Source organism: Piliocolobus tephrosceles, unplaced genomic scaffold, assembly GCF_002776525.5.
Source record: "Piliocolobus tephrosceles isolate RC106 unplaced genomic scaffold, ASM277652v3 unscaffolded_40529, whole genome shotgun sequence".
Classification (NCBI taxonomy): domain Eukaryota; kingdom Metazoa; phylum Chordata; class Mammalia; order Primates; family Cercopithecidae; genus Piliocolobus; species Piliocolobus tephrosceles.
In genome coordinates this window covers 1-12,619 of record NW_022324898.1, presented here as the reverse complement: position 1 = coordinate 12,619, position 12,619 = coordinate 1, and the positions used below count along the sequence as shown (strand labels likewise).

The following is a 12,619-nucleotide window of genomic DNA, read 5'->3' as shown; positions in this document are numbered from 1 at the left end:
AAATGAATATACAGAACATTTCTATAGTGCTCAGCCCAACTGTGCAGGTACATGGTCTTCTCTACACACATACCCTCTGGTGCTGACGCTGGGGAACTGGGGTAATTTTCTATTGCTGAGTCACATGTAAAGCAGTGAACTTGAGAAGACAGGTAATGGATTAGCTTGAATACAGGTCTTTTCCTTTCATAGTTTGGACAGTGTCGGTGTATAAGATGATGAATACACTTGCCCTTTAGCTTTTAGTGATGTAATTTGAATGTGGGACAGTCTTTGATGTGGGTTTATAAACAAGGTCTGATGACAAGGATCCTTCATTAGTGGAGGAGGAGCCCATGGCATCTACAGTTACAGAGTTCATGTGTAGAATTTTAGAGATGCCAGTTATTTCATCAGTAGTGTTATTGCTTCATTATGTCACAGACACACATCAAACTCAGGCACAAAGGGACCTAACGTTAATTCGCCTGAAGATTTAGCCTGAGGATTTCGGTGTGTTAATTGGTATCTTTTTACGACATACATACTTGGCTTTCCTTTATTGCTGCTCAGTTGGTGCTGTCATAGAGTATATGTTTTCTTTTAATTAATGATATTTTACTCAGGCCAATAAAAAGGGAGATGATAAGTTATATTTATTATCTTAACCCCTGTTTTTGGCCAGTAGTCTGAGTCACCGTAAATCACTGTCACTGTTATTAGAGTGTGTTTTCATTTACTAAAGAGTCTTTCACTCAGGCAGTGGTTCACACCTTAATGCGAGCACTTCAGGAGGCTGTGGCAGGAGGATAGCTAGAGGCCAGGAGTGCAGCCTAGGCAACATGGCAAGACCCTGTCTCTGCAAAAAAGTAAAAAATTAGCTGGGTGTGGTAGCATGTATGTGTAGTCCCAGTTACTTGGGAGGCTGAGGTAGGAGGATTGCTTGAGCCCAGCAATGAGCTATGATCATTGTACTCCTCTCTGGGTGACGGCAAAATTCTGTCTCTAAAAAATAAAGATTCTTCTGTTACTCATTGGTTGCACTTTGAAAGCAAAATGTTTCTCAGATTTTAGTTTGATCATTCATATTAGGGTTTCAGGATCTGGTAAATATTACATTGATACTTAATGTTACTATAATATAATAGAGGTGGTTGTATCATAGAAGAGTCAAGTGTGTTGTGAGAGTAAGTTTTAGGTAGGAAATAATTTCTTGTGGTAGCTTTTCAGCCAACCTAATGCCCTGGTCTCCTAGCATGTGAACATCCACACTCAGATGCTGGCTGTGTCCAGGTGTTTGTTTCTGGAGTGAGGGCTTTCAACCTCAACCCAGTTTTACTGCTGTGGTGCTCTCACTTCCCTCACGGTCCTCATTCAGCCCGTTGTATCTGTTAAAACATCTCAAAGTAAGTTGAAAATAAAGATCATAAGATGTTTTAGCTGGGCATGGTGGCTCACGCCTGTAATCGCAGCACTTTGGGAAGCTGAGGTGGGTGGATCATTTGAGGTCAGCAGTTTGAGACCAGCCTGGCCAACACGGTGAAACCCCATCTCTACTGAAAATACAAAAAAATCAGCCAGGCATGGTGGCACACACCTGTAATCCCAGCTTACCAGAGAGGCTGAGGCAGGAAAATCGCTTGAACCTGTGAGGTGGAGGTTGCAGTGAGCTGAGAATGTGCCACAGCACTCTAGCCTGGGCTACAGAGCGAGACTCCATCTCAAAACACAAAACAAAAAAACAAAACAATACTCAAAAAAACATAAGATGTTTTAATCAGTTAATATTGTAGTGATAGAAGAAAAAAAACATGGATGGGCGTCAGCTTCTCTATCCTTTTCTTGTTTTTTTTTCCCTTTCAATTCTTTCTGGTGCTTGAATACCTGATTTAACTCATATTTTATGAGTTTTCTTCTTAAATTGACCATTTTCTTCTTAAATGGACCATTAACTAGCAAAGACTGTGTTGTCAGTACTGGGTAGAATTTTCTTTGTGTGTCCAGGATTAAAGGATATATTATGTTAGACCCAAATAACTGAAATAGAATGAAAATTTTAATGGTTTTCTTGTAAATCTTTTTTTCTTAGATCAGCAATCGAGTCCTGTATGTGTTTTTCACACATGTGCAAGAACTCTTTGGAAATGTGGTACTAAAGCAAGTGACGAAACCTCTGCGATGGTCTAACATGGCCACGATGCCCACACTGCCGGAGACCCAGGCGGGCATCAAGGAGGAGATCAGGAGACAGGTGTGTGCGCCCTGCCTGCCACAGCCTGCCTCTGCACTGGCCATTGTGGAGTCCGCTGGTGACGGGCTGTTGTTTCCTGAGCACTTTGTGTGTGTCTGGAGCTATGTGAGGCACACTCAAGTCAAAAATTCCCATCTGGTACTGTTTCATGCCAAATAAGTCGGAATACCATGGTGGAAAGAGCATAGTTTTTGGAATCAAAAGACCTGGCCTTAAATTCTTGCTCTGCTCTTAGTTAACTGATTTGAGGCGAATTCTTAACCACCTTAGGCGCTGGTGCTCTTGCTTTAAAATGGACCCCCTTAAAGGATTGATGTGAAGATTACCACGAATGAGACAATACATGAACCATGCCAGGCACGTTGTAAATAGTCTAAAAACGTTTGCTTTTTTTGGACAAGGTTGCTGTCATCAGCCATATTTTATAGATAAGAATATTAAAATTCAGGGAAGTTAAGTTAACGTGATTATTAATTATAGACCCAAGATTTGAGCCCAAATCCTGGGCTTTTTTACTGTGCTATTTTGATGGAAGTAACCGTGCCGTGTTTGTGTATGTGTGTAATCAAGACTAAGAAAGGTAATTACATTTGATTATTTATTTGCATGCACTTTATCAAACCCCTGCTTGCTTTTCTTCCCTTGTGTCTGCCATGAGCTCCCAGTTCTTAAACGAGTTAATGATGATGACATTGGAGATGGGGATGTTGATTAAGTATTATTGAACCAATACAAATTAGCGAATAATTCATTGGCAAAACAATAAGAATGATTTTTCAGTCATATCGGTGCCATTACTTTACTCTAATGAAATAAAGGATAATTGAAAAATAGTTGATTCTTCATCTTTAGAAATTGCACGTGTTGTTAGTTTAAGATAAGAGGCTATGGAATGCAACTTAGTGTGTGGCATTGCTTTCTAGGAGTTTCTTTTGAATTGTTTACATCGAGATCTGCAGGGTGGAATAAAGGATTTGTCTAAAGAAGAAAGATTATGGGAAGTACAAAGAATTTTGACAGCCCTCAAAAGAAAACTGAGAGAAGCTAAAAGACAGGTGGGTTACTATGTTTGATACCTAATGTTTATAATAGAACGTGTTGGAGTCTTTTATATCCTTTATGTGCTCTTTTAAGTATTTTCTTTCTTTCCTTTTGATGTTGACCAGGCTGGTCTCAAACTCTTGGCCTCAAGTAATCCTCCCACCTCGGCCTCCCCCAAAGTGATGAGATTACAGGGATGAGCCACCACGCCCAGCCCAAGTTCTTTCTTTTAAGAATATTATAGATAATGTCACTTGAAGTGAACTTCTCTGGTGGGAAATTTACTCACTAAAATGTTTCTAGTCCTGTATTATTGATATTGCAGCCTGGTGTCAGTCACATGTTTCAATGTAATCTAGAAAGTTTTTTTATGTTTTTGAGACAGGATCTCGCTCTGTCACCCAGGCTGGAGTGCAGTGGCGTGATCATGGCTCACTGTAGCCTCGACCTCCGGGGCTCAAGGGATCCTCCTACCTCAGCTTCCTGAGTAGGTGGGCCCACAGGTGTGCGTCACCATGCTCAGCTGATTTTTTATTGCCTGTAGAAATGGGGTCTTGTTATATTGCCCAGGCTGGTCTCAAACTTCTGGGCTCAAGCAGTCCTCTCACCTCCCAGAGTGCTGGGATTACAGGCATAAGCCACCATGCCTGGCCCAGAAAGTTTTGTTTTAATTAAAAATGAATTTACTAAAAAATTTGTCATTTCCTGCTTGGTTATACCTGTAAACAGGGCTTTCTGCAGATGAGAAGCAGGCTGGATGGTGACACACCTGCGGGGACTGCTGGAATTTGAGGCATTTAGTATTAGCTCCTTGGAAATGTAGTGATGAGGGTTGCCTGGAAGGTCCTGAAGATCAGGAGAGATTCTGTTTATGTAATAATAAGAAGAGGGGCATGCAGTACCTGATGAGTTTAGGGTACGCCAGTCAGACTTTTGAGTTCCCTCTTGTTTAGTGTGTGTTGCTTGGTTCTGGGACTGTGAGTGGACCAGCCACAGCAACAGTAAAGTCCCAGATCTCTGGATCACCTGAAAATCCACATTGCAGATCAACTGCAGCATCTACACAGCACATCCAAGGATCATTAGTTAGCCCTTGCCTGAATTGGGGAACATGGTAGTAGGTCTCTGTTGTGGTTGTGTTAAAAAGACAAAGGCAACACGAGTACTTCTGTTTCTTTGAGGTCAGAGATTTGTATTCATGTGGAGGATAGCTTTGTGAGACGGGGCGCATTCGTGGAGCTTTCACACGGCACTCCGGGATACGTCATCTAGCAGAAGCCCTCTGCGTATTTCCTTCTTCTCCCTAGCTCACCAGGTTATCTATCTCTTGCTTCCTTTACAAAACTCTTTCTTCTTGTTGTTATTGCCGTTAAAAATTTCCCTTCATGTCTCAGCCTAGAATCAGGTATTAGAGACGGACCACTCAGGCTTCAGGGGCAAATTGTAATTGTTAATCATACGGCATCCCCAGTCAGCCTTTAAATGAAGAGTCCCCTGACTGACCTAGGACAGGGCTGATGGAGGTTTGGCTTTTGTTTATCTTGCTTCTACGTCTCGCTTACATAAAGGAATCATGATATAGCAGCCAGAGCCAATATAAGAAGGGATGGATTAACTTTGCTTTACCGATTTTCCCGATGCTGTGTTTTCACGCCAGCTCATTAATTCACAAAATGCACAAAAGATTCCACAGAAGTCTAATGTATTTTTGTGTATTAGCAATTCACAATTAGATATTGAAACTAAAAAAAAAAAAGAGACCTAAATAAATGGAGAGAGAAATCATGCATGTGGTACAGAAGATTCAATGTCGTTAAGATGTTAGATTTTCCCAAATTTCAACTTTGAGGAACAAATGACTTTTAAAGAAAGAAGTAACTTAAATATTAACAGACTAAAAACAAGAAAAACCCACAACATCATATCAGTAGATGCAGAAAAAGATTTGGTAGAATTCAATACTTATTCATGATAAAACTCCCAGCAGGTAACTTTCTCAGCCTGATGAAGTACATCTACAAAGAATCTACAGTTATCATACTTGATAGTGAAAGACTAAATGCTTACCCTAAGATTGGTGTACACTGGAGGGATTTCTGCTGTTACCACCTCTATTAAGCATTGTACTGGACGTTCTAGCCAGTGCAATAAAGCAAGAAAAAAGACATGCATATTGGAGAGAAATAAATTTTTATTCTTGGATAACATGATTATCTGCCGAGACCAGCTCAGTCAGGGAGACCCTAATCCAGTGGCACTAAAGGAATTAAAGACACACACACACAAATATAGAGGTGTGGAGTGGGAAACCAGGGGTCTCACAGCCTTCAGAGCTGAGAGCCTCGAACAGAGATTTACGTACGTATTTGCTGACAGCAAGCCAGTGATAAGCATTGTTTCTATAGATTATAGATTTACTAAAAGTATTCCTTATGGGAAACAAAGGGATGGGCTCTGGCTAGTTACCTGCAGCAAGAGCATGTTCTTAAGGCACAGATCACTCATGCTGTTGTTTGTGGTTCAGAAACACCTTTAAGCGATTTTCCACCCTGGGTGGGCCAGGTGTTCCTTGCCCTCATTCCGGTAACAGCCGTCAGCGTGGGCATCGTGTCCATTACGAACATGTCACAGTGCTGCAGAGATTTTGTTTATGGCCAGTTTTGGGGCCAGTTTATGGCCAGATTTTGGGGGCCTATTCCCAATAATTATCTACATATAAAATCCTAAGGAATCTACAGAAAAAGAACTAATCAGTGAGTTTAGCAAGGTTGTAGGTTACAAGATCAGATACACAAATGTCTAATGTATATCTATATGTTAGAAATGCACAATTGGATAGTAAACCTCAAAAAAAAAAAAAAAAAAAAAAAAACCTAAATAAACGGAGAGAGACATCATGCATGTGGAACAGAAGATTCAATATTGTTAAGATGTTAGGTTTTCCCAAATTGATCTGTGGGTCCAATCCCAATCAAAATCCAAACAGATGGTATTTGTGAAAATGAAAAAGCTCTTCTGAAATGTATGTGGAAATACAAATGGCCTAGAATATAGGTCAACAGTGTTGAGGAAGGACATATCCAGAAGATTGGAGGACTCATACTACCTGATTTCAAGACTTGCTACAAAGCTGCAGTTAATTGAGACCACAGGTATCGGACACGGATATACATACAGAATAGAAAGTTCAGAAGTCGACCTACACATATGTGGGCAATTACTTTTCAATGAAGATACTAAAATAATTCAGTGGGGAAAGGATATTCTTTTCAACAAACAGCACTGGAACAGATGCAAAGAAAAGAAAAACTTTATCCATACAACATATGCAAAAAATAGCTTGAAATGAATCATAAACTAACACTAAAAGCTTCCAGAAGGAAAAAAAAAAACAGGAAAAGATCTTACTGACCTTGGCTTAGCCAGTAATTTCCTAAATAGGACACAAAACTTATTATAAACTATAAAAGAAAAATTTGAGAAATTGAATTTCATTAAAAAATTTTAAAACATGATCTTCAAAAGGTATTAAGAAAATAAACATCCAAGCCAGAAGCTGTGACAAAATATTTGCAAAAACTTGTGTCTGATAAAGGACTTGAATTTTTTAAAAAAAATGTTTACAGTTTAGTAAGAAAGCAACCAATTTTTAAAAGGCAAAAATTTGAACAAATACTTTACCAAAGATCATATATAGATGACAAATAAGCACATGTAAAGACTCTCACCATCATTAGTCATTAAGGAAATACAGATTAAAAGTACTCTGAGATAACAGTATACATCAGCTAGAAGAGGTTGCCCTTGGTAATGCAAAATGGTGTAGCCATTTTGAAAAACAGCTTGGCAGTTTCTTATAAAGTTAGACATACTGTTACTTACCATAGCACCCAGCCTTCCCACTCCTAGGTATTTATCTAAGAGAAGAAAGCATTTGCCCTCACAAGGCATGTGCGAGATGTTCCTAACAGCTCCAGTGACAGTAGCTGACAACTAGAAGCAACCCCAATGTCCGTCAGTTGGTGAATGGATGAACAAATTGGAGTACATTTATTCCATGGCATATTGCTCAGCAACTGCTGATACAGACAACCAAGTAGATGAATCTTAAAAGCATTGTGGTAAGTGAAAGAAGCCAGATAATCACATTACTTCCTGATTGATTCAGTTATGAAACTCAGGAAAGGAAAAACTGCAGCGATGGAGACCAGGACAGGGGTTGCTAGATGTCGGCGGATGGTGGAGGAGCCCAAGGGCACTTTGGCGATGGAAATGTTCTAGAGGATGATGGTGGTGCTGGTTCCTTATGTTTATGAACACTAAATTCTGTGCTCAAGATTTACCCTCCTGACCACACCCTCCCTAAGTATTACATAGGTCACTTCTGTGGAAGGGTACCAGAAACGGCAAGCACGTTCACCAGAATTGAGTATTTTTGACAGTGCAGGCACAGACTGAGATTTCCATGTTATATTCCAAGCCCAGTTACCAAATGCCCATCCAGCTAGATGGTTCATCTGGCTGTTACTGTTTCCATTCGAGGAAATGAGAAGGACACGTGTGAATTTGTTGAATATGTGTTACACATAGGCTGAGCAGTTCTTTTTTATTTGTCTCACTTGACAGGAGTGTGAAACCAAGATTGCACAAGAGATAGCCAGTCTTTCAAAAGAGGATGTTTCCAAAGAAGAGATGAATGAAAATGAAGAAGTTATAAATATTCTCCTGGCTCAGGTAACCTAAAATCTTTTCCTTTTTTTTTTTGTTTTTGAGACGAAGTCTCACTGTTGTCCCCCAGGTTGGAGTGCATCGAAGCGATCTCAGCTCACTGCAGCCTCCGCCCCCCCGGGTTCAAGCGATTCTCCTGCCTTGGCCTCCGAGTAGCTGGGATTACAGGCACCTGCCACCACGCCCAGCTAATTTTTGTGTTTTTAGTAGAGACGGGGTTTCACCATGTTGGCCAGGCTGGTCTAGAACTCCTGACCTCAGGTGATCCACCGGCCTCGGCCTCCCAAAGTGCTGGGATTACAGGCATGAGCCACCGTGCCCGGCCTGCAAGGCTCTTAATGGTCATTTAAACATAACTTGAGTACAGATGTGAATATTTTAACCAAAATTATAAAGTGATTCTGAGGCCCTGTGTCTGTTTTATTTGTCCCTTCCTTTATGTTGTGTTTGTTAAAATGTTCGGTTATGGCGAAAGAAACGACCTGATATTCACTAATGACTCCTTACTGGGCATTGTTCTAGATGCTTAATCTCATTTGGTCTACACACAGGTCTGAATTATAGGTCTTTTCTCTAATTTCCAGATTAGTGATACTTGTTCCATATTAATGAGATGAGACTTTTAAAAATATTTTAAAAACCGTTGTTCCTAACATTACAAAGTCTGGGATCCTTGAAATGTTAGGTACAGATTTTTTCTAATAGTTGTTGCTAATAACACCTTTAAGATATTTTGATTTTATTCTTTGCAGGTGAAATCAGTTGTTGGAGGCAAATTGTCTTATTAGTCCTTCACTGATTTAACAGATATCCCTTTTGTGCCTCCTGTATTCCAGGCATAGAGCTGAAGATGAGCTCGTTTCTTTCCGTATTTCTCAAGTCAGCCTCACTTTGTTCTGGAAATTGCCAGAGTTTAACCAGAAAGGAATGAAGTTCTAGGCTCTGACAGCATCGTGTCTGGGGTTCCAGAAACTCATGTGGTTTCCCTAAAGCCCAATAAGTTTCAGTCCTTCTGTCACCTCTGAAACGTGTGTGGTTTTGCCTCGCAGGAGCACACAACTGTTTTCCCTGAGGAGAGGATGAAGTCCCAGATGAGGTCTTTGTTTCGGGGTTCTTCAGTCTGGTGTTTGCTGGAATGTGAGCTTTAGTAGGTACGCAGAGGTACAGGAAGGACATCTGTGTGTTCAAAAACATTTGGGCACTACTGTGCCCTTCATCTCCAGGAGAGAGGTTCTCAGCGCTCTTGCTGTTTGTGGGTAGTTGATTTTGGCATGTGACCATGGCGAGTTGTTACCTTCTCAGTACCGGCTCGTGTGGAAAGAACGTCTGTCCCCAGCTCCTCATCCCCACAGCCACCTTCTGTTACTCTCTTCAGTTTTGTCTGACTTGCTGCTTTTCTAGGTTGGAGGGGCTGTAGATCTTGTGCAGATAGTGACTTTTTCCCCATTCTTTTAATAAGACTGATGATCTTACCAGTCTTAGAAATGGATATTCTGGTAAAGCAGAATATTGACTATTTAAATACTTTTGGGCCAGGCACGGTGGCTCATGTCTGGAATCCTAGCACTTTGGGAGGCTGAGGCGGGCGGATCACCTGAGGTTAGGAGTTCGAGATCAGCCTGGCCAACATGGTGAAACCCCGTCTCTACTAAAAATACAAAAATTAGCCAAGCGGGATGGCAGACGCCTGTAGTCCCAGCTACTCAGTGGCTGAGGCGGGAGAATCACTTGAACCCGGGAGGCGAAGGTTGGAGTGAGCCTAGATTGCGCCACTGCACTCCAGGCTGGGTGACAGAGTGAGACTCTGTCTCAAAAAAAAAAAAAAAAAAAACCTGAGGACTTTAAAGAGGATGGTGGCTTATGGAAAGGTGGAAAACTTTCTGTGATGATCTTCCCTTCACACTGATCTGCCTTAAAGGTGACGCTGACACCAGCCAGACACCTCTTGGATCCTTCTTTTCCTAGTGACCCCATCAAAGGTCACCATGGCCCTACCGATGTCTACTTTCCTGGGAGATGGGGAGGCATTAAGAGTGGGAAGCCAAAGCCAGTTTCATCCCTCAAGCCCTGGCTTCTCCCTGTGTGGTGACCTCACAGGGGCCTTTGCAGTAGGAAGATAATGGGGTTCCTGTGTGGCATTTTGTTATTGAGAAAAATCTAGTCATTCCCCCAAAATAACTTTACCTTTTCTCAAAGAAGCCTTTTCTTGACCCTAATGAAATAGGATGTTTTTGGTTGTATAATACATAACTTGTGTTCCGCTCGGCACTCAGTGGGGCTCAAGAATTCAGGGCAACATGGGAGACCCCAAACAAGTGACATTTCCTGGGCTAAAACTCTGCGGTGTTCACCAGTGATCATTATTTCAGGAGAACGAGATCCTGACTGAACAGGAGGAGCTGCTGGCCATGGAGCAGTTTCTGCGCCGGCAGATTGCCTCAGAAAAAGAAGAGATAGAACGCCTCAGAGCTGAGATTGCCGAAATACAGAGGTAAAGGAAAGCCAAGGTTTTGAAGCTTCTGAGAATGTTTCTTTAAATATAACCATAATTGTTTTAGCTCTCAGACTTTCCTACAAAAGAATTAGGCATGTGAAATTAATCATCTTTAAGTTTCTTATTTATTAGGTCTTAAGAATGGTGTTACATTGAGTCATGAAAACGTCGTAAATACAAAAGGTCACACACAAGCACGCCCAGTAGCGTCTTCCTTTGTCTCTCACCTTTGCAGTCGCCAGCAGCACGGCCGGAGTGAGACGGAGGAGTACTCCTCCGAGAGCGAGAGCGAGAGCGAGGATGAGGAGGAGCTGCAGATCATTCTGGAAGACTTACAGAGACAGAACGAAGAGCTGGAAGTGAGTTCTGGGGGAAAATAAGCAAAACGCATACTAACTTTTAGAAAGTTGTAGAGACCACATATTTCCCCTCAGAATTGTCCTTCTTCTTCTCGTCACCAGTTGGGAGGCTGAGTAGAGAGGAATTTAGGGGCCATCTCACCGAGCGTCTGTAGGACATTAGTCTGTAGCTAAGTGCTGGCCAAGCAGATGGCACCTGTGTGTCTTCCTCAGGCTGTGAAGTGGCGTTCCGTGACTTTAGTGTGACACGTAGAGCCTTCTCCAACCGAGGTAAAGGCACGCCTCACTTGACTGTGCCAACTTGAGCAGCTCTGAATGACCTAGTCTCTGTTCCCAGAGAAGGTGAACAGAAAAATCAGCGCTAGTGATGGAAGGAGCAGTCTCCCGAGCCTCCCTGTGGGTGAGGCAAGAGACGGTTTCTCTTGTCCTCAGCCCGAGCAGCAGCAGGTGAGAGGGAATCGGTGCTAAGAAGCGAGGAGAGGCTGCAGAGCGAGAAGGCGGCAGAGATAAAGGTCTAGATCACCATTTCCCTTCTTACCCCAAATAAAATATCGTGTCCAGATATTTTGCCTAAGGATTGAGAGAAGACATCCCCTTCACAGAAAGGAGTCTAAGGATAGAGGGACAGCTCTGTGTCCCTCATTTGGGTTGGCTCAGTGGCTGGTGCGAACCAGAACTACACCCTGCACAGAAAAGCAGAATGCCACACACAGCCCCTGGCTCTGAGGAGGAAAACAGAATCCAGAAGTATTGTACTTGGAGTGTAGGCTGAATTGCTGTAATAAAGAGAATAACACAGTGGTTTAAACAAGATGGGTCTCTTGTGTGGCAGGTGGTCCAGCCCATCATCCTCCACACCAGTTTTTTCCACGTGGGGTCCAACGTGGCTGCTCTGTCTTGCCACTCTTAGCAGGACTAAGTTAGCAGGGAAGGGAGAAGGCATGCCCAGTCGCCAAAGACAGGGTGCACGCGTGGCACTCGGTGCTTGCGCTTATGTCTACGCCCCTTTTGCAGGGCCGAGTCCATGCCACATCCACGCAAGGCAAGCTGGCACCCGCCACAGAGCGGAGGCCATGGCGGGCAGGGCCGCTGCTATTCCGTGGTACCTAAACTCTGCCGAGCACGTCCAGATGGTTTAGAATTGGTAATTTTCTATGGTTTGATTGAGTAGGACATTTCAGAATTACAGTAATGCCATTCACAAAAGACAGAGGATATTCACCTTTGAAACAAATCTAGTTTTTTATCTGATCTCTAACTCCCCTTTCTAATTGCTGCTAAAATTACTTTTATTCTCCTTACGGGCTGTTCAGAAGCCAAAGTTATGAGTTGTCTATTTTAAACACTAGGACACTGAATTATTAAAATGATGGGTTTCTGTTGGCACATGGATGTGTTTCTCTCCAGTAACCAGGAGCGGGGTTTCCAGCCTCACATTCTGAGGAGTCACGTGGCCCTCACTGTGCACTGTGCATTCCCGCTGTTTGTCTTCTGTTTCACAACCCATTGACTTAAAACCAGATTCCTCTGTAGGATGCCCTTGCTAACCGGGCTCTGCTCCTGGGAAATCGTCCTCTGACTTCCTTAAGTGATAACTGCCCTCTCTATCATTCCCTAGATAAAGAACAATCATTTGAATCAAGCAATTCATGAGGAGCGCGAGGCGATCATCGAGCTGCGCGTGCAGCTGCGGCTGCTCCAGATGCAGCGGGCCAAGGCCGAGCAGCAGGCGCAGGAGGACCAGGAGCCTGAGTGGCGCGGGGGTGC

General features: G+C 42.7%; 1 protein-coding gene across 1 annotated transcript; it reads left to right on the top strand.

Annotated features, from left to right (window-relative positions):
* Window positions 1–2: 2 nt before the first annotated feature.
* Window positions 3–12,614, top strand: LOC111553516 (ralA-binding protein 1; the record flags this gene model as incomplete). The annotated part of the gene is made up of 7 exons (XM_026452765.1): window positions 3–47; window positions 2,069–2,230; window positions 3,154–3,285; window positions 7,898–8,005; window positions 10,369–10,490; window positions 10,729–10,852; window positions 12,471–12,614. Coding segments are annotated over exons 1-7 (837 nt in total), but the record flags the coding sequence as incomplete, so codon positions are not given.
* Between the last annotated feature and the right edge of the window lie 5 nt (window positions 12,615–12,619).